We start from the raw sequence: 24498 nt of genomic DNA on the forward strand, positions 1-24498 counted from the left end.
CAAAATGTTAATTTACTGCAGGTTTCAAGGCATTGAAAGTTTTTGGTGGAAAATGCTGGGCTAGCAAGGGTTGGATTTCTGAACTTACTTTCCTGCTTTCTAGTCTCATCTGAGCTTTGAATATATAGATTACTTGGTATATATTTAAAGGCTGTCTGGTTAGACCCTAAATATATGACAGTTGTAGGGTGCCTGGTTACACCCTAAATACATGACAGTTGGAGGGTGCCTGGTTACACCCTAAATACACGACAGTCGGAGGGTGCCCAGTTACACCCTAAATACATGACAGTTGGAGGGTGCCTGGTTACACCCTTAATACATGACAGTTGGAGGGTGCCTGGTTACACCCTAAATACATGACAGTCTGAGGGTGCCTGGTTACACTCTAAATACATGACTGTTGTAGGGTGCCTGGTTACACCCTAGATACATGACAGTTGGAGGGTGCTTGGTTACACCCTAAATACATAACAGTCGGAGGGTGCCCAGTTACACCCTAGATACATGACAGTTGGAGGGTGCCTGGTTACACCCTTAATACATGACAGTTGGAGGGTGCCTGGTTACACCCTAAATACATGACAGTCTGAGGGTGCCTGGTTACACTCTAAATACATGACTGTTGTAGGGTGCCTGGTTACACTCTAAATACATGACTGTTGTAGGGTGCCTGGTTACACCCTAGATACATGACAGTTGGAGGGTGCCTGGTTACACCCTTAATACATGACAGTTGGAGGGTGCCTGGTTACACCCTAAATACATGACAGTTGTAGGGTGCCTGGTTACACCCTAGATACATGATTATACCATTATTCACCAGTAAGAGAGGTAGTACAAGTTTCTTAGTGAGGATGTATGAATATATTATGCCAAATCTACCACAGGTACACTGATAGATGCCAGTCTTTGAATGTTGATGAAGAACTTAAAACTGAAGGTGGAACATATCAACACTTTCTTTGAAACATTTATTAAATGTGTAAAACAGACCAATTAGTTGACAGTCTGATTGAAATATTTGTTGGATGTATAAGACATGCCAATTAGTTTGTATTATTTCTAAAATCAATCTTAAGTTTCCCTGTTCCTTTTCTATCCAATGACCTTTATCGTATGACTGAAGGTCTCACATTGTCTTTTGGTCAGGTGATGCCAGAAACACGGGACAGGGAGCCACCATGGATCTTGGGACCTATGTGGATAATTTCTATGAGAACAATAGTATGACTACACCAGTGACACAGTCAGCAGGATTTCAACATCAGTTTGTTCAAGGTCATGGAGTTACAAGGTCATTGGAAGGTCAAGGGGAGATTTCATGTGGATTGTGTTTAGTTTGTTGTAGAGGTAGAGAGGAATTCCGAGATCATGTGTTATTAAGTCACGGCGACCAGTACACACACCTGTGTTACGACTGTGGTAAACTGTTCAGGTCCTATCAGGGCTACAAGAAACACGAGAAACTGTATCATCGTGGCGGAGTAGACTGTAAGTCGTGCGAGATTTGTGGCAAACAATTTCCAGACGATAGCAGTCTTAAAAAGCACAGACTAAAACACACTGGGGATCGACCTTTTGCGTGTGACAAATGTGGCAAAACGTATAAACATCGGAGTAATCTTAAAGATCATTCTTGTGTGGGATTTCCTTCATAACAAGTTCACACAATAAATTCACACAAATGGGCAGAGGTACTCATAGTTTTGTGTGACTCACAAGGTCCTTAGATAATATTATCGTGGAACAAAAAATATAATGCCAGTTTGTATGCTTCAGAATACACAGAACCGCTGTGTAGAATTCAGAATACACAGAACTGCTGTGTAGAAACTGTTGTGGATGTCTGCTGAAGTTTTAATTGGCCTTTAAGTCGATCTCCACTGCAGTGGTTTGCTATAAGTGTCTGAAGTTTTAATTGGCCTTTAAGTCGATCTCCACTGCAGTGGTTTGCTATAAGTGTCTGAAGTTTGAATTGGCCTTTAAGTCGATCTCCACTGCAGTGGTTTGCTATAAGTGTCGGATGATGAACAGAATCTTGTATTTGTAACATGGCTAGTCGCTGTAAACAAGGTGCCCAGAGAAGTTGTTGCTCAGACACAGTTTGACTGTGTTAATTTTTATATGTTATTATTGGACTTAATGAATTCCACCATCTAGAAGCAGCAGGGAGCTTGTTTATGTGTGATGAAGTATTTTAAGATCAGTATTACCAACTATACTGTTTCCTACAATACCTTGGCTGGATATAAAGGTGATGTTGACCCAATGAACAGTCGGTATTGTATGAATCTACTTGTATAGATATGTTGCACTTCCATGGTAGGAATTGCAGGTGACAGTATGTATATAATGTTCCAAATAAAATGTGTTGGTATGTATATAATGTTCCAAATAAAATGTGTTGATTTCAGAAAATCAGGTTTTTGTTTGATATGCTTGTGTTGGATAATTACTAAGACTGCAGTGGTAATGAGTTCTTATGTCATGAGTCATAAGAATCTCGAGTGATTTATTGATAGATTTTTTTGACAATTTGGTGGTAGCTACATACATATGACCTTGACCTTCCAATTTATCTATATAATGAATTTATAATAACTGACACTATTGACCTTGACATCACAATTTTATGCTTGACTGACTTGATATCATTTTGATCAATAAGCCATACTGCGTGTGTTGTCTGTGACCTGACCTTGTGATTTATTACAGATCAGTGGTCAGTATGGGATCCTATCATCAGTAGTCACAATATTATATTTGACCACCAATAAAAATATGATACATTGTTATTTACACATGACTATCGGATGAAGCACTACGTACGGGTATAATACAAGGTCTGAGGCTGTTGTTTCTAGCTATAGATGATGATTGATGACCAAGCTTGTGCACGTCTATTTGTTTAAGCCTCATTAACCAAATATCTTTATTTATACCTGTTTCCTTTGTTTCTTGTGACATTTGACTGAAGGTCATTGTTTCACATTGTCTTTTGGTCAGGTGATGCCAGAAACACGGGACAGGGAGCCACCATGGATCTTGGGACCTATGTGGATAATTTCTATGAGAACAATAGTATGACTACACCAGTGACACAGTCAGCAGGATTTCAACATCAGTTTGTTCAAGGTCATGGAGTTACAAGGTCATTGGAAGGTCAAGGGGAGATTTCATGTGGATTGTGTTTAGTTTGTTGTAGAGGTAGAGAGGAATTCCGAGATCATGTGTTATTAAGTCACGGCGACCAGTACACACACCTGTGTTACGACTGTGGTAAGCTGTTCAGGTCCTATCAGGGCTACAAGAAACACGAGAAACTGTATCATCGTGGCGGAGTAGACTGTAAGTCGTGCGAGATTTGTGGCAGGACGTTTCCTGATGACAGTAGTCTGAAACAACACAGACTAAAGCACACTGATGAACGACCCTTCAGCTGTGACAAATGTGGCAAATCTTACAAGTATAGGAATACACTCAAAGATCATTCCTGTATCGGCTAAAACAATCAATCTTATGTAGTCTGAAATGATTATCCCTGTGTGGGCTGAATTTTCATACCTTTGTCTGCTGAATTATCATACCTATGTTGGCTGAATTATCATCCCTGTATCGGCTGAATTATCATACCTATGTTGGCTGAATTATACCTGTGTGGGCTGAATTATCATACCTGTGTCGGCTAAAATAGACATAATGACATTCTTTAAAGATCACAGAAACTTACACATTTAGGATCAGTCATGTGTTACTGTGATTCTATAATGGGGGGTTTGATTTATAGATACATTGATTTGATATACAAAGGAATGGACTAGTTTTGTTTATTTTGGTAGGTCATACGGATTTCATCTGGATAGGTGTCATCTTGGATTTTACCTGGATAGGTCTCAGGATTTTATCTCGATAGGTCTCAGGATTTTATCTCGATAGGCTAGATAGGTCTCAGGATTTATCTCGATAGGCTAGATAGCTCTCAGCTTGGATTTTATGTGGATAGGTCTCAGGATTTTATCTGGATACAGATATCTCATCTTGGATTTTATCTGGATACAGATATCTCATCTTGGATTTTATCTGGATACAGATATCACATCTTGGATTTTATCTGGATACAGATATCTTATCTTGGATTTTATCTGGATACAGATATCTCATCTTGGATTTTATCTGGATACAGATATCTCATCTTGGATTTTATCTGGATACAGATATCACATCTTGGATTTTATCTGGATACAGATATCTTATCTTGGATTTTATCTGGATAGGCTAGATAGGTCTCAGGATTTTATCTGGATAGGTCTCAGGATTTTATCTGGATAGATCTTATGTTAGATTGATCTGGATAAATGTGATTAACCTGGACATTATTGTTGTAACACCAGTACCAAACTGAGTTCTGACACAAACCATCCTGGCTGATTATACAGAACTGACTACCCATAATATTCAACTGTGACTTTATTCTCTCCTTGAAATATTAATTGTCACAAAATCCTACCTTGAACCAATGCTGACCTTGAACCAATAATGACCTTGAACCAACGCTTACCTTAAACTAATGCTGACCTTGAACCAATAATGACCTTGAACCAACGCTTACCTTAAACCAATAATGACCTTGAACCACAGCTGACCTTGAACCAATGCTTACCTTCAACTACTTATGTTAACCAAAGATAACCTTAGTAATCAGTTGTTACCAGTAATACCAATAAAGCTCCTGTCATAGTAAACCATCCAAACTATAATAGTCAATGTAGTTCTGGTTTCTATCGCAGAATGTGTCTCATACTACATTAGGTATGAATCTGTCATTTTACAACTTGAATGACATCATTTCTTCTCTGACCATTTCCAAATATTGTAGTACCTTACGTCGGTACAAACAACAGGTGATTTATACATCAACACTGTACTATTGCCCTGCCTGACAGTAGTTAAGGCCTCCTTCAGTAATCACGGTTTATGATTAATTTTCTATTGAAAACAGCTTTTAACATTAAAATACAACACATGTTTGTGGAGATATTAATTCACTCAGCGATACATTGTTTTTTTTATTTATTGTTGGCCTTGTCAATTGTTTGACATTACATTATGTTGTTTATTTAATTCATTCTTGGCTTTGTCATTTGTTTGACCTTTGTATTTGTGTTTGTAGTGACTGAAGGTCATTTGAACGCTTTGTCTTTGGTTAGGTGATGATTCAAGTCTGGAACAGCTCATTAACATCCAATCAAGCTCCAGTGATAGTTACAAAGACCCCTCCAGTGCACTGCAGTCTGGATATAGTGGACAGTACAAAGGTCAAGGCCACCCCAATGAAGTACTAACGGAGAGTGAAGGTCAAAGGTCACTAGCGGTCAATAGAGAGTTGGGTATATTTGCCTGTGCTCTGTGTCTGACAGGTTGTCGAGGACGACAGGGATTGAGGATGCATGTGTTGTCCCATCATGGCCCAGAATATACACATATCTGTTTTGAATGTGGTGGACGCTTGTTCAAGTCATATCAAGGATATAAAAAACATGAGAAATTGTGTCATCGTGGTGGTCTAGACTGTAAAACTTGTCAAGTGTGTGGCAAGTCATTCCCCAATGACAGCAGTCTAAAACAGCACTTACAGAAACACACAGATGATCGTCCCTTCTCCTGTGACAAGTGTGGAAAGAATTATAAGTTTATCAACAGTCTTAGGACCCACACATGTGTTTTACCAATGAATCCACAGTCCTAGGAGTTCTATATATACAGTATCATCACAATATCAGCACGCTTGGTACCTCCTAGGAATATCTGACACTTATTACCTCCCGGGAATACCTGACACTTTGTACCTCCTCGGAATACCTGACACTTTGTATCTATCGGGAATACCTGACACTTTGTACCTCCCTGGAATACCCGACACTTTGTACCTCCTCAGAATACCTGACACTTTGTACCTCCCTGGAATACCCGACACTTTGTACCTCCCGGGAATACCTGACACTTTGTACCTCCCGGGAATACCTGACACTTTGTACCTCCCGGGAATACCTGACACTTTGTACCTCCCGGGAATACCTGACACTTTGTACCTCCCGGGAATACCTGACCTCCTAGGAATACCTGACACTTTGTACCTCCTGGGAATACCTGACACTTTGTACCTTTCGGGAATACCTGACACTTTGTACCTCCCGGGAATACCTGACACTTTGTACCCCCGGGAATACCTGACACTTTGTACCTCCCGGGAATACCCGACACTTTGTACCTCCCGGGAATACCTGACACTTGGTACTTCCCAGAAATATCACTTTGTACCTCCCGGGAATACCTGACTTATCTAGATGTTACTGTGAATACTGAGATTAGAAACAGAATCTACATAACCTAAAAGACTGTCACCCAATGTATTGAACCTGTCTTAATCAAAAAGAGAAAAAGAATGGGGTTAAAGTTTCATAGTATTAAAACAATAATGTACAACATGTTGAGAAACATATGTCTTCCATAAATATTCCACTATAAGGCTTTGATTGACATCACATCATCATTAGATCAAATAATGTGCCTTCAAGTGTCTGTGTATGTGTTATAAGTCCTCCCAACTAATCAGAGATATTTGTTTCTAGGTTAGATCTGCTGGTTATAATAGATAAACATGGTGTGAAGGTCATTCTGTATATATACATATTAGGTTTGTGTTTCCATTTTGGACCTATTTTACCTGTGTTTCTAGTGAGTGAAGGTCATTCTTTCACCTTATCTTTTGGTCAGGTGATGCTGTGGATCCAAGCCAAGGTCAAATCACCGATCTGGGATCATTCACGGATAGTTACTACAGGAATGCAATGACTACAGGTGCCAATGCAATGCCTTCATCAGGATTTATTGTACAACAGTTAGGTCAAGGTCATGGACAGACAATTTCACAACAGAGCCAAGGTCAAATTCTTACAAAAGTTCAGGGTCATATTGGTTCGAATGTTTATGGTTGTGGACAGTGTCTATTACGATGTGAAGGTAAAGAGGGATTACGTAAGCATGTTTTAGATGTTCATGGTGCACAGTTTACCCATATCTGTTTTGATTGTGGTAAACTGTTCAAGTCCTACCAAGGCTACAAGAAACATGAGAAATTCCTACATAGAGATGGTGGTGATTTCAAGAGGTGTCCAATATGTGGTCGGAACTTCCCTAATGACAGTAGTCTCAAACAGCACCAACTGAAGCACGCAGATAGCAAACCATACACCTGTGATAAGTGTGGCAGATCCTACAAGTATCTAACCTCCCTCCACTACCACACCTGTGTCACACAGGGACAGTAACACCACACCTGTGTCACACGGGGACAGTAACATCACACAGGGACAGTAACACCACACCTGTGTCACACAGGGACAGTAACACCACACCTGTGTCACACAGGGACAGGTAACACTACACCTGTGTCACACGGGGACAGGTAACACCAAACCTGTGTCACACGGGGACAGTAACACCACACCTGTGTCACACAGGGACAGGTAACACTACACCTGTGTCACACGGGGACAGGTAACACCAAACCTGTGTCACACGGGAACAGTAACACCACACCTGTGTCACACAGGGACAGTAACACCACACCTGTGTCACACAGGCACAGTAACACCACACCTGTGTCACACAGGCACAGTAACACGTGGCAGTGGTATACAGGTATTCTCACTTTAATATGGGATTTCCTATTCTTTTAAATCCTATTCAGATCTTGGGTGCTTGAATGTGATCAACAATTTCTGTTGAACAATTAATGTTGTGTCATCAATTTCTGCTTGACAAGGATAGTTATGTCATCAGTTTCTGTCAGACTATAATAGTTGGCATAAGTTTCTGTTTGACAATGATGTCATCAATTTCTGTTTGACAGTGATGTGTCATCAGTTTCTGTTAGACAATAATAGTTATGTGATCAGTTTCTGTTAGACAATAATAGTTGTTTCATCAGTTTCTGTTAGACAATAATAGTTGTGTCATCAGTTTCTGTTAGATAATAATAGTTGTGTCATCAGTTTCTGTTAAATAGTTGTTTCATCAGTTTCTGTTAGACAATAATAGTTGTTTCATCAGTTTCTGTCGGACAATAATAGCATTTAGTTATGTTCCATTCTACTGTAATCTTCATGGTTCCAGTATTTTACTGTAAATAAGTATGGCAACTTGTTTTATATGATTTGATTATCTTTATCCAGCAAGTCAAATGTCACATGCCTAATAATAATTAAAGATGAAGTTTGAATATCCGAACAGCAATTCAAATTTAATTTTAAACTGTTGTGTTGAGTATTTTATCAGGTAGAAATACCGTTCAGACATTTATCATTTCCCCAGAGTGATGGACTGCTTATTAGTTTGATGATGTTTGTGTTAAGCAAGCTAGGGAAACTGGACAAGACCACATTTGTGAATAATTAATAATGATCAGTTGAAAGAGTTTGTGTTTACTTTTCTCAATGTTTTTCTGTTAATATAATAAAAAGAATTAAGATGGAAACATACTGTTTTTGTTTTGTCTATATGGTTCTGTTGTCTTCTCGAGTATAAAGTAATATTACTATGTAAACATAGTAGTCTAGGTATAAAGTAACATTACGATGTTGACACAGTAATCGTGGACATACTAGGCCTGTAACTATTACAATGTTGACACAGTAGTCGTGGACGTACTAGGCCTGTAATATTACAATGTTGACACAGTAGTCGTGGACGTACTAGGTCTGTAACATTACAATGTTGACACGGTAGTCGTGGACGTACTAGGTCTGTAACATTACAATGTTGACACGGTAGTCGTGGACGTACTAGGCCTGTAATATTACAATGTTGACACAGTAGTCGTGGACGTACTAGGTCTGTAACATTACAATGTTGACACAGTAGTCGTGGACGTACTAGGTCTATAACATTACAATGTTGACACAGTAGTCTTGGACGTACTAGGTCTATAACATTACAATGTTGACACGGTAGTCGTAGACGTACTAGGTCTGTATCATTACAATGTTGACACAGTAGTCGTGGACGTACTAGGCCTGTATCATTACAATGTTGACACAGTAGTCGTGGACGTACTAGGTCTATAACATTACAATGTTGACACAGTAGTCTTGGACGTACTAGGTCTATAACATTACAATGTTGACACAGTAGTCGTGGACGTACTAGGTCTGTATCATTACAATGTTGACACAGTAGTCGTGGACGTACTAGGTCTATAACATTACAATGTTGACACAGTAGTCGTGGACGTACTAGGCCAGTAACATCACAACGTTGACACAGTAGTCATGGACGTACTAGGTCTGTAACATTACAATGTTGACACAGTAGTCGTGGACGTACTAGGTCTGTAACATTACAATGTTGACACAGTAGTTGTGGACGTACTAGGTCTGTATCATTACAATGTTGACACGGTAGTCGTGGACGTACTATGTCTGTAACATTACAATGTTGACACAGTAGTCGTGGACGTACTAGGCCTGTAACATTACAATATTGACACGGTAGTCGTGGACGTACTAGGTCTATAACATTACAATGTTGACACAGTAGGCGTGGACATACTAGGTCTGTAGCATTACAATGTTGACACGGTAGTCGTGGACGTACTAGGCCAGTAACATCACAATGTTGACACAGTAGTCATGGACGTACTAGGTTTGTAACATTACAATGTTGACACAGTAGTCGTGGACGTACCCGGTCTGTTACATTACAATGTTGACACAGTAGTCATGGACGTACTAGGTCTGTAACATTACAATGTTGACACAGTAGTCGTGGACGTACTAGGTCTGTAACATTACAATGTTGACACGGTAGTCGTGGACGTACTAGGCCTGTAACATTACAATGTTGACACAGTAGTCGTGGACGTACAAGGTCTGTAACATTACAATGTTGACACGGTAGTCGTGGACGTACTAGGCCTGTAACATTACAATGTTGACACGGTAGTCGTGGACGTACAAGGCCTGTAATATTACAATGTTGACCCAGTAGTCGTGGACGTTCTAGGTCTAACATACATTACAATTTTGACACAGTAGTCGTGGACGTACTAGGTCTGTAACATTACAATGTTGACACAGTAGTCGTGGACATTCTAGGTCTGTATCATTACAATGTTGACACAGTAGTCGTGGACGTACTAGGTCTGTAACATTACAATGTTGACACAGTCGTGGACGTACTAGGTCTGTAACATTACAATGTTGACACAGTAGTCGTGGACGTACTCGGTCTGTAACATTACAATGTTGACACAGTAGTCGTGGATGTACTAGGCCAGTAACATTACAATGTTGACACAGTCGTGGACGTACTAGGTCTGTAACATTACAATGTTGACACAGTAGTCGTGGACATTCTAGGTCTGTAACATTACAATGTTGACACAGTAGTCGTGGACGTACTAGGTCTGTATCATTACAATGTTGACACAGTAGTCGTGGACGTACTAGGTCTGTAACATTACAATGTTGACACGGTAGTCGTGGACGTACTAGGCATGTATCATTACAATGTTGACACAGTAGTCGTGGACGGACTAGGTCTGTATGATTACAATGTTGACACAGTAGTCGTGGACGTACTAGGCCTGTATCATTACAATGTTGACACAGTAGTCGTGGACGTACTAGGTCTGTAACATTACAATGTTGACATAGTAGTCGTGGACGCACTAGGCCAGTAATATTACAATGTTGACACAGTAGTCGTGGACGTACTAGGTCTGTAACATTACAATGTTGACACGGTAGTCGTGGACGCACTAGGTCTGTATCATTACAGTGTTGACACAGTAGTCGTGGACGTACTAGGTCTGTATTATTACAATGTTGACACAGTAGTCGTGGACGTACTAGGCCTGTAACATTACAATGTTGACACAGTAATCGTGGACGTACTAGGTCTGTATCATTACAATGTTGACACAGTAGTCGTGGACGTACTAGGTCTGTAACATTACAATGTTGACACGGTAGTCGTGGACGTACTAGGTCTGTAACATTACAATGTTGACACAGTAGTCGTGGACGTACTAGGTCTGTAATATTACAATGTTGACACAGTAGTCGTGGACGTACTAGGTCTGTAACATTACAATGTTGACACAGTAGTCGTGGACGTACTAGGTCTGTATCATTACAATGTTGACACAGTAGTCGTGGATGTACAAGGCATGTAACATCATCAAAGTTACTGTTGCTTTCACCAGAATCAATATGCTACTTGAGGTGGAATAGGGTTATAGTGTGAGACACTTGATCAATACATTTGTATGTGTAAGGAGAACGTCGATACAGAAACCAGGATCAATATGTCTCTGTCGAGGGAAGCTGCTCAGGCCGGAATAAATGTTTGTCTGCAAGCAAGTATAGAGAACTGGTAGACTGAGCTCAGGGGTGGGTTACCAGAGTAGTGACACAGCCAAGATTTGGAATGTAGCATAAGGGAGCAGAAAATGAACCGTTTGGAATGTAGAATTAGGATTTAGAGATCAAACATTTGGAATGTAGAATTAAGATTTAGAGATCAAACATTTGGAATGTAGAATAAGGGTTTAGAGAACAATTATATTCATTCTGAATATCAAGCACTGTTTATCATTATTGAGTTCAAAACATCTTTTATAAAAAAAAGAAAAAGAACAAAATAAAGACTTTAATCTTGATGTTCTTTTCTATGAACAATTGAAAACAAAATGTGTATGGCCACATGAACATTAAACAACCAAATATACGAACATTTCATTATACAATGGAGTCCAACCTCTCTGTACCTTTATCGTACAACTTTAAAGCCCTAATGTTCGTTTGTATAGCGAGCATGCTGTCATAATAACCCCAAAGGTTGACTTCTGTAGGATATGTGTATGATTTGTGTGATAATCTCATAGGTTGACCTCTGTGAATATATGTATGACTATAGTGATGACCTCATAGGTTGACCTGTGAATATATGTATGACTATAGTGATGACCTCATAGGTTGACCTCTGTGAATATGTTATGTATGAATTGTAATGATAGTGTTTGACCCTTGTCTTTGGTTAGGTGATGCTTCCACCAAAGGGCCGTCTCAAGATCTCTACCTGTCTAATGTCAAGTCAGCCAAGAAGTCTGCAACAAGATATTTGGACCAATCTTTAATTCAAGGTCATGGAATTGCTGCATTGCAAGGTCAAGGTCATGGCAATGACAAGTTCCAAGGTCAAGGACAGGCTAATCAACTAGGTCAAAGTCATATCAATACAACATCAAATATAAATCAAGGGCCTGTATTTCCCTCTGGTCAGGGCCGCGTGGGTCCAAACCTATATGGCTGTGGATTGTGTCTGGTTGTTTGTCATGGTAAAGAGGGTTTACGAGACCATGTTTGGTCATGTCATGGAACACAGTTCAGGTATATCTGTTACGAATGTGGTAAAGTGTTCAGGTCCTACCATGGACACAAGAAACATGACAAGTTGGTACACCAGGGAGGGGTAGACTGTAAGACCTGTCAGATCTGTGGTAAAGTGTTCATCGATAACAGCAGTCTTAAACACCATCTACACACACATTCTGACGACCGCCCATTCACCTGTGATAAGTGTGGAAAATCTTACAAGTATGCTACAACGCTAAAGGAACATGTATGTGTACGGATCCAGTGAGATCTAGCGGCAAGAAGGAAAAACTGTACATAAATTACGCCCATACCCATACAAATAGGAAGAGACCTTGATGTTGATGTGATACCATGAACAGTCTTCATACTGGCTTAAAGACATGTAGTTGACCTAGTGTTTGAATTCAGAAAGTGTATAAAAAGTTTGATTCATTTATTTGAAAAGTGGTTCAGAGACAAGGATGTTGGGCTGTGGAGAGAGGTAAATGTTTTGCCTGTATGCTGTTTAGCAGTACAAGATGTCTACGGAACTGTTAAGGCAAGGATTGGGGAGACAGGAGATATGTCGTGTTCACAGTTGTAAACGATACTTTACCGTAGAGATAGCAATGAGACTTGTGTTTACCATAGGAACATAACAGCTAGGGATGCCGAGGGGGTTGTCAAAGACAACCGAGTCGGATTCAATGGTTTTGTATTAGATTATATATAGGTAAGAAACTTGTTATATGTTCCAGGTAGTATGGATGAACTCGCCTAGTACACAAAAGACAATTTCTTCTATATGGCGCTGTAGTGATGTGTCTCACTAGATGGCGCTGTAGTGATTTATTACACTAGATGGCACTGTAGTGACGTATCACACTAGATGGCACTGTAGTGACGTATCTCACTAGATGGCGCTGTAGTGACGTATCACACTAGATGGCGCTGTAGTGATTTATTACACTAGATGGCGCTGTAGTGAAGTATCACACTAGGTGTCGCTGTAGTGATGTATTACAAGACAATATAATCCGTATTTAGTTTGATATCTGTGCATGTTATATATTTGGGGTGGCTACACACTAAACGTGATCTGATTCTCCTTTGTAACTGTTGTATAACAATAAAGATATTACTAAGACAAAGTTTTCATCTTTTGTTTTCTATAGGTTTGTCCCCCTCTGACAGTGCGGGCTTGTTTTATCCTTCTCACACTGAGAGAACACAGTTTGCCTGTCAAATCTGCAAGATTATCCAATACTTCCCCGACATGGGAAGTTTGCGGGACCATATTTTATCACGCCACAAGGAAGACTACCAGGAGTTCTGTTTGCTATGTGGCAAGGGCTTCAAATCTGTCAGCGGGTTCAGCGACCACCAAAAAATATATCATGGTTCTGGTAAACAGAAATTTTGTTGTGAAGTTTGTGGTAAATGTGTAGCACGAAAAAGTCACCTTGAGGTACACATGCGCCGCCACTCTGATGTCCGGTCCTTTGGCTGCCTTACTTGTATGAAATCATTTAAACACAAACACCAGCTCCGGCACCACGTCTGTTTCCCTGAATAGTGTAAGTTCTCCTTCTTACCCTCTTAACATTGATAGCTGTTTAATAACCCATCCTATATATAAAACCCTGGATAATGATATGTATGCTGATGAACATTATAGCAAACCTATTGTAGTGGCAGTCATAGCCTAATGAATACAAAGCATGGGATAACACTATTTCTGTGAAGGGCGATGTTCTTAAGGTTAAATTAGGATGCTGTATCTACTGTACTGTAATGTTCACTGTAATTTACAGCCTGGTTGCATTCATGTGACAAGATACTGACAACTCTAGGGTCATGTGACCAAATTCTATCTACATGTGGTCATGTGACCTCTTGCTATATTCCATATGATCCTGTCTACTCAAGAGTCATGTGACCTGATAATAATCTATACTCTCTTTACAATGATGAAAATCTGATGTTGTCTATAGGGTATGGTTAGATGCTGATCCTATGATCACTTTAGGTCCTTACCATCACTGACCAGTCCTTAGGGACTATCTAGCTGTGTGGTGCAGTTAAAGTCATTTTGGCTGTACTGTATCTAATGCTCAATTAGTTTTGAAATGTTGTGTATCTTGTAGAATCGTTTGTAGAGTTGTATGACCTTGATAGATGTCCTGTTGTTTCTCTGTTACTATAGTCACACCACTTTTGTTTATATCCATAGGGATGACAGACAGAGAGATGAAGAAGTTGGGGCCGGACTGGGATTTGGAAGAAGAGAAGGACAGGGAAGAAGAAGAGAAGGTGCGGAAATATAGCTGCAACATCTGTCTGCATTCCTACTCCCAGATTGACCTACTCAAGGAGCACTTGCTCGTTAATCATGGCACTGAGTTCTCACTCTTTTGTTTCGAGTGTGGCAAAGGCTTTAAATCTGCTGGAGGATTAAAAGGTCACAGAAAGGTCACACATTCTGATGGAGCAGATGTACATGAGTGTGATATTTGTGGCAGAGTTTTCCCGCATAAGAGTAACCTCAATTCACACATGGTTAGTCACTCGGATCACCGTCCCTTCTTGTGTAAAGTCTGTGGAAAATCATACAAACGAAAACAGAACTATAAAGAACATATGTGTAATTTGTAAAATCTGCATAATTGTGTACAAATGATTGAGGAACTTTAGTGTTTGGAAAGTTGTACATGTACAAACAAAAGTGTAAAGGCCATGAGCTTTGTGGTAAAATCTGTAGAAAGTAGGGTAAAATCTCACACCAGTAAGTGTGGATACAGTTGTCCATGGTAAGATCAGCTCCTTCTCAACCGTACAGTAAAATCTCACGCCAGTAAGTGTGGATACAGTTGTCCATGGTAAGATCAGCTCCTTCTCAACCGTACAGTATAATCTCACACCAGTAAGTGTGGATACTTCTCAACCGTACAGTAAAATCTCACACCAGTAAGTGTGGATACATCTCAACCGTACAGTAAAATCTCACACCAGTAAGTGTGGATACTTCTCAACCGTACAGTAAAATCTCACATCAGTAAGTGTTGATACTTCTCAACCGTACAATAAAATCTCACACCAGTAAGTGTTGATACTTCTCAACCGTACAGTAAAATCTCATGCCAGTAAGTGTGGATACATCTCAACCGTACAGTAAAATCTCACACCAGTAAGTGTGGATACTTCTCAACCGTACAGTAAAATCTCACACCTGTAAGTGTGGATACTTCTCAACCGTACAGTAAAATCTCACACCTGTAAGTGTGGATACTTCTCAACTGTACAGTAAAATCTCACACCAGTAAGTGTGGATACTTCTCAACCGTACAGTAAAATCTCACACCGGTAGATGTGGATACTTCTCAACCGTACAGTATAATCTCACACCAGTAAGTGTGGATACTTCTCAACCGTACAGTAAAATCTCACACTAGTAAGTGTGGATACTTCTCACCCGTACAGTAAAATCTCACACTAGTAAGTGTTGATACAGCTGTCCTTGGTAAGAGAATGATGGACTCATCAGTATAATGACCGGCACTAGTCTGAATCTGTGAATTTTATTATGAAGGAATGAATTAGTTGTGACTGAGATTAACCATACTTAAAAGAGAATGTAGTTTTCAGATCATGAACATATTTTAGTTGAATTTGATTGCTAAAAAAAAGTTTTAGTAAGTCTGTTGAGTGATAGGATGTATCTTGGCTTCAGTTTAACAATTTTATATTTATCAAAACTTACAGTAGAAAGCTGTGTAAAATGGTAGGTTACTTACTTTTCCGTATACATGTATCAATTTATCATTAACTAGTCTGATATCTTTGTCCCAGTGACTCGGCTTTAGATAAGTTACATTGTATTGTTTTGATACATTTACAACTGCACAGTTTGTGCATCCACTGATGTCAAAACATTGGTGTGAAGATGCTTGATCAACATAGATGTATACACAACTATCGGATACAGATTTATGTACAATCAATGAAGTCTGCAAGTAATAGAGGAAAGTTGAGGAAGATTATAAGTAATGTGTTTAAAGTCAAGCAAACAGCCATGAACATCGGTCTGTGTGTGGAAAGTTAACATTGTTAAAATTGTAAGATGGAACCTCTCTATCTTCATATGACTTTCGCTGTTAGCATCGTATTAACCATTGACATCAGATGACCTTGACATACTAATAGACAGATTAGATCATATGATCTTGACCCACTCATTGACAAATTAGATAATAGTGACCTTGACCTTCTCGAAGACAGATTAGCTTATATGACCTTGACCTACTAACAGACAGATAACATCATATGACCTTGACCCACTCATTGATAGATAGTGACCTTGACCTACTCGTAGATATATTAGGTTATCTTATCTTATCCTGACTTACTAACAGAATAAGATTATATGACCTGAACCTTTTAATAGACATATTTGATTATGTGACCTTTGACCTATTCATAGACAGATTAGATTATGACCTATTGACAGACATGTTAGATTATGTGACCTTGAGCTATTGACAGACATTAGATTATGTGACCTTGACCTACTAATAGACATATTAGATTATGTGACCTTGAGCTATTGACAGACATGTTAGATTATGTGACCTTGACCTACTAATAGACATTAGATTATGTGACCTTGACTTACTAATTGACCAATAAGATTATGTGACCTTGACCTACTAACAGTTATGATATATGTTTAGATAATAATGTGACTGTGTACCTGTACTGATACAGGTAAGGTCTGTAGGCTTTGTACTTGTTTATCCAGTCTGAACAGATCTTTTTGGACAATTGTTCCTGACCACTTTTGTAAATAGTTTCCCTAATATGTATGAATTATAGGAGATTATATTTCTTTCCCATATGAATAAGCAGTTGGATATTCTTGTAGCCTAATTCTGATGTTTATGTCTCGGTGTGTCTACTGCATTGCTAAAACCTTTAACTCCCTTGTGTTAACCCCTTCGGGGGCAAGACGGGGTAACCACCTCGTGGGTGGTATGGGCGATCTCGGGCAGATACTGAAGCTGATACACTTGAGGTGTGCTGAGTGTTTGATAACTAAGGAATCTTTCCCTGGAGATTGAGATAGATATACCTCAACTCAAGAGTTTAACAGTTTAATACAAGGCTTTGCCAAGTGCAAACTTTTTAAAAATCTGATCCTGAAGGTTGGGATGTCTCTACTACATCTCACCTGGGTGATTGATTACATTTCTCTTACAACTAAATTGATGATATAACTACACTTAACATGTTTACATTTACACTACACATGTACGTCTGATACAATTGATGAATCAATGAAACCATTTTATTTTGAGTTACAATATCAGGTGTTTTGATTAGCTATAGGGAAGACAGATCTTTTCCCCATAAACAGACTATATCTATGTCGTGTGGGAGAGCAATATTTCCTGATATTTGTCTCCCATTAATGTGGATCCTATATTTGTCTCTCACTGTTTATTGCTCATTGACCCATGATGTTTGTCTCGCTGTTTATTGCTCATTGACCTCTGACATTTGTCTCTCATTTTGTATAGTAGATATATGTCTCCTGGTTACAAGTTTCTCCTGGTTACAAGTTTACACATGGCAGTGTTGTTTTGAGTGTTTGTAATTTGCTATCATTGGTGATGTACTCATCGGCTTTTAGTGTTCTATATTAAATGATTAAAATTAACATTTTGTTTTGTCATACTTTATTAGATCATCAATTAGAAGTAAATGAGCTAATGCTGTTCCACATACATCCACAGAACATGTTGGGTACACTGAACATCATCCACAGAACATGTTGGGTAAACTAAACATCATCCACAGAACATGTTGGGTACACTGAACATCATTCACAGAACATGTTGGGTACACTGACTTCATCCACAGAACATGTTGGGTACACTGAACATCATCCACAGAACATGTTGGGTACACTGAACATCATCCACAGAACATGTTGGGTACACTGAACATCATCCACAGAACATGTTGGGTACACTGAATGTCATCCACAGAACATGTTGGGTACACTGAACATCCACATAACATGTTGGGTACACTGAACATCATCCACAGAACATGTTTGGTACATTAACATCATCCACAGAACATGTTTGGTACACTGAACATTGACATAACATGCTGGGTACACTGAACATCCACAGAACATGTTGGGTACACTGAACATCATCCACAGAACATGTTTGGTACATTAACATCATCCACAGAACATGTTGGGTACACTGAACATCATCCACAGATTATGTTGGGTACACTGAACATCCACAGAACATGTTTGGTACACTGAACATCCACAGAACATGTTGGGTACACTGAACATCCACAGAACATGTTGGGTACACTGAACTTCATCCACAGAACATGTTGGGTACACTGAACATGATCCATGTGACAAGCAAAATAGCTACAAACTGTGTTATGTATTGCTTCTTATTAAAACATTATGGCATCACATTTCCACAATAGAGTGGCATCACATTGTCATCAGTATGGCATCACATGATCACAACTATGTGGCACCACATTGTTACAACAGTGTGGCATCACATTGACAACAATGTGGCACCTCATCATGTCAGTGTGGCATCACATGGTCACAACAATGTGGCATCCCATGATTACAACAATGTGGCATCACATTGACACAACAGTGGCACCTCGTCATGTCAGTGTGGCATCACATTGTCACAACAGTGTGGCATCACATTGACAACAATGTGGCACCTCGTCATGTCAGTGTGGCATCACATTGTCACAACAGTGTGGCATCACATTGACAACAATGTGGCACCTCATCATGTCAGGTGGCATTACATGGTCACAACAATGTGGCATCACATGGTCACAACAATGTGGCATCACATTTACACCACAGTGTGGCATCACATTTACACAACAGTGTGGCACCTCATCATGTCAGTGTGGCATCACATTGTCACATAATATTGTTAAAACAGTTTGGCACCACATTGTCACACACAACAGTGTGGTGCCACATTGTTACAGTATGGCATTACATTGTCACACCAGAATGGTGCCAAATTGTTACAACAGGTGGCACCACATTGTCAGAGCAGGTGTCACCACACTGTCACAGCGGGTGGCACCACATTGTCACAGCGGGTGGCACCACATTGTCACAACAGAGTGGCAACCATATTGTCACACAGAATGGCATTGCTGCTTTTAAATGTTAAGCCTGTTCATTCAGTTCTACAAACACTACACCATGTCAGATTATTTCTATACAGTGTTATCCCCTGCTCATGAAAGGGGATCACGATACTTGGGGATTATGAATTACATAGCTGTCACACAATCCACATAGGCTGTTTTCTATTTATAAAACATCTGAATCTGATGTCTGTTGAGGGAGGTTTAGAGTGACGATAACATCTTCAGATGTACTTAATACATAGACTTAGTTCTTGTTTTCATACAGGATAAAGGTTTTAAGATTTAAAAATAGTTAAAGGTCAAACTTTATGTCTATAGAGGTTTAAATTTTAACAACAACAAATATTTAAAAGTTAATGACTGCAGAGGTTTAAAGGTTTAGGGCTATAGGGGTTAAAGTATTAAGATCTACAGGGGTTAAACTGTCAAGGACTACAGAGGTTTAAAGGTCAAGGACTCCAGAGGTTTAAAGGTCAAGGACTACAGAGGTTTAAAGGTTTAGGGCTATAGGAGTTAAAATATTAAGATCTACTGGGGTTAAACTGTCAAGGACTACAGAGGTTTAAAGGTGAAGTAATACAGAGGTTTAAAGGCCAAGGACTACAGAGGTTTAAAGGTCAAGGACTACAGAGGTTTAAAGGTCAAGGACTCCAGTGATGTAATGTTTAAGGACTACAGAGGTTTAAAAGTTTTGTGGATGTCACACAAGCATTTCTCGTTATTTGACTGAAGGAATATGAATCTGGATCAAACAACCAAATAAAAAGTGGCACAGAACATGAGGGATCATCCCAAATATTCCTCAATGTAATGAGAACGTGTGTAACATTAGTGAGATTTTCTGGTGACCATTTACAGTATGTCCAGGTTGGTTTAAGGGAAACAAGTATGGGTTGGTTTTAGTTACACACTTCCTGAATGTATCAAAAGGAATTCAATATTGATAATATCCTCAAACTTTTATTTATTTTTCAGATCCCAAAGTGAAATTAGAAACATCTGAAATGGGTTCCTTTGAAGTTCCATCCAATTATTTACAGACACAATGGTCAGAGGAGACTTCGGGCTCTGAGACACCGATATCATATATGACCACCATTTCCAGTCCAGAAACCATGATGACCTTGACCCCTTGTGGCCCAGACATGAAATGTCCTGAGTGTGATTTCGTGACAAGTAAAATGTATGTAATGATTAGGCACAGACAGAGCCATTCTGTGCAAACGTTCAAATGTTCCAGATGTCCGAAGTCTTATACAAACAAGTCTCAACTCGATAAACATGTACGCTTCAAACACACAGGTCAAGGTCATCTGGTGTGTGACCTCTGTGGTAGAAAGTACACTAGTAACACTGGCCTGCGGATGCACAAGCAGAGCGTGCATGAGCATCGATACAACTACCAATGTGAAATCTGTGATAAGAAGTTCATGCATCTGAGTCACTACAAGGGCCACGTGAGCTCGCATTACTCTGTCAAGCCCGAGCTTTGTACCATGTGTGGTAAAAGCTTCCGTTTTGCCCAGGATCTCTCTCGCCATATTAAAATCTGTGGCAACCAAACAGGAATAGTATCGAAAAGAAGGTCTGATAGCAACACTTAACCAAAAGCTTCTGTGTCACCATCTTGTTTTCTCTCGCCATACTGAACATCCTAACAGAACGAGTATCGGAAAAAAAAATTGATTAGCAATACTTAACCAAGATCTCTGACTGTTCAATCAAACAATATTAATGGCACTGTACAAAAGTTTTGCATATTACACCACATCTCTGACTGTTCAATTAAACAATATTAATGGCACTGTACAAAAGTTTTGCATATTACACCACATCTCTGACTGTTCAATTAAACAATATTAATGGCACAGTACAAAAGTGTTACATATTACACCACATCTCTGACTGTTCAATTAAACAATATTAATGGCACTGTACCGAAGTTTAGCATACACCACAGTATCTTGTTTTATGAAACCTTGGAGTTCGAAATTATGTTTGTTTTCATTTTGTCTTCCACATTTTCATAGATTGATTTGTATATGTACGAATAGACCGATTGATCAGTACCGTAATATCTCATCCTAGTGGTAAATCAGTGTTTTTATATCTAGCAATGACAGCCATTATGATTTAGCTTTCACTAAAATTACTAAAATATCATTTAACTGAATTTATATATAAAATCTTTGCTGAACAAAAATATATTGATAATTTGAATGAGTTGCTTTAAGTTTTGTAGATTAGAATCATACATTGTGTGTAACAGTTGGACGTTCTGTAGATAAAAATGTATGTTTGTTTATATTTTTGTATATGAAGCTTTGTAGTTGAGAAGTTTTGTAGATGAGTATGGGCAATTGTTTTTAACAAATGTTTAATAATTTGGATATTTATGTTTATTTGTAATTTCCTTTCTGTACACATTGTATTATAAACTGGTCATAAAGACCAACACCTCACAAGTTGAGACGGAGTTAGGGAGCTGCACTGTTTATTTCTGATTCCTACCAGACAACTATACATATATACCCTTAGTAGTTTTAGGGATCAGAAGGATCCCCTCCTGGTTTTGGTCAACTGGAACATGAATCATGTAGTCGCCCTCCCTTCTGTTTACACGTCACCGTTTTAGTTATAATCTTTGAACTACACTTGTTTTCACTAATAAAATCATATCTGTATTTAAAGTGTCATAGTTATGTATAAAATTACCAAATATGTAGCCAGACTGGACTTACCATACACCATATATGTAGAGGGATTACACTTACCATACACCATATATGTAGAGGGATTACACTTACCATACACCATATATGTAGAGATTACACTTACCATACACCATATATGTAGAGATTACACTTACCATACACCATATATGTAGAGGGGATTACACTTACCATACACCATATATGTAGAGGGATTACACTTACCATACACCATATATGTAGATATTACACTTACCATACACCATATATGTAGAGATTACACTTACCATACACCATATATGTAGAGATTACACTTACCATACACCATATATGTAGAGGGATTACACTTACCATACACCATATATGTAGAGATTACACTTACCATACACCATATATGTAGAGGGATTACACTTACCATACACCATATATGTAGAGGGATTACACTTACCATACACCATATATGTAGAGATTACACTTACCATACACCATATATGTAGAGGATTACACTTACCATACACCATATATGTAGAGATTACACTTACCATACACCATATATGGTAGAGGATACACTTACCATACACCATATATGTAGAGATTACACTTACCATACACCATATATGTAGAGGGATTACACTTACCATACACCATATATGTAGAGGGACTACACTTACCATACACCATATATGTAGAGGGATTACACTTACCATACACCATATATGTAGAGGGATTACACTTACCATACACCATATATGTAGAGGGATTACACTTACCATACACCATATATGTAGAGGGATTACACTTACCATACACCATATATGTAGAGGGATTACACTTACCATACACCATATATGTAGAGATTACACTTACCATACACCATATATGTAGAGGGATTACACTTACCATACACCATATATGTAGAGGGATTACACTTACCATACACCATATATGTAGAGATTACACTTACCATACACCATATATGTAGAGATTACACTTACCATACACCATATATGTAGAGGGATTACACTTACCATACACCATATATGTAGAGGGATTACACTTACCATACACCATATATGTAGAGATTACACTTACCATACACCATATATGTAGAGGGATTACACTTACCATACACCATATATGTAGAGGGATTACACTTACCATACACCATATATGTAGATGGATTACACTTACCATACACCATAATGACCATATATATGTAAGGCCGGACTAGGCTGAATGAGGTGCGCTAGGTAACTCAAATTGTTAGAGTGTTTGTCTACAGTTGAGAGGTCCTGGGTTACATCACTGTCTCTGCCATTGTTGTTCTCACCTACATATCGGTCATCTTGTGGTAGGACCTTCTTATCCTCTTGTGAAATGAAAACTTCATTAAATATGCTAATTTCATCGTGACTTGGACATACTTGTAAGAAATAACGAGCGTTGACATGAAATCCTACAATTCTGTATTTAATATACTCCATTCAGATTGTGTAATGCTGTACATTATCAAACCTCAGTGAAGGCTGGTCAACAGATAGGATTAATAAAAGCTGTAGCTGATGATGAATGTATCATGTATTTAACACACCAGCATTAATATTGATGATTGGCTATAGACAGTTTATACACAACACAACAATTGATAGAAGGTACAAAGAATTTATTGTTCTAAACCTTGCAACTTGTTCAAGCTTAAACAATAATAAATTTTTGGCATTCTCAGGGGCTGCTTTGTTACTACTACAATACAATTTAAAACACAAATAAAACAACATCATTATTTACAACAAATACTTGTTAAATGATAGTAAAGGATAAATGGAACATAATAACCTGATAATATAAGAAATTTTACAGAGGTCAAAGTCGTGGAGTGATCCCCGAGCTTGAGCGATCCCAAGCTTACCGACTAAGACTGGAGTCCGTCATATATCATCCACAAATTTCAAAATATATACATTTATAATTTCATTGATACATAAATGATGATATGTGGATTTACCAATGTAGATTAAAGAGGTCTTGTACATACAATAATGTACATTATTATGTAGGTATTAAACATACCAGGCAGTAGGTCACACTCTCGCGTGTTATCAGGTGAATACATGTAATTTGTGTTTCAGCGGTCA

The 24498-nt window shown here is 38.7% G+C and overlaps 1 protein-coding gene across 19 annotated transcripts in view; it reads left to right on the forward strand.

The window, feature by feature from the left end:
- LOC117336858 (zinc finger protein 37-like) overlaps positions 1-24498 on the forward strand; it is a 117428-nt gene that overhangs the window by 58786 nt on the left and 34144 nt on the right. The window contains exons 5-6 of one of the 19 annotated variants that reach the window (XM_033897588.1): positions 13598-13999; positions 14656-14763. The exons of 11 other annotated variants lie outside the window; for them this stretch is intronic. In XM_033897588.1, the coding sequence (XP_033753479.1) occupies positions 13598-13998 (401 nt within the window). In that variant the 3' untranslated portion in view covers position 13999; positions 14656-14763. Of the gene's footprint in view, positions 1-1152; positions 2422-5210; positions 5887-6777; positions 8540-12106; positions 13570-13597; positions 14000-14655; positions 18136-20627; positions 21306-24498 lie in introns of those variants that run through there. 7 more of the 19 variants (XM_033897556.1, XM_033897583.1, XM_033897557.1 and 4 more) reach the window with 7 other exon arrangements.

This window comes from Pecten maximus, chromosome 10 (assembly GCF_902652985.1).
Source record: "Pecten maximus chromosome 10, xPecMax1.1, whole genome shotgun sequence".
NCBI lineage: Eukaryota > Metazoa > Mollusca > Bivalvia > Pectinida > Pectinidae > Pecten > Pecten maximus.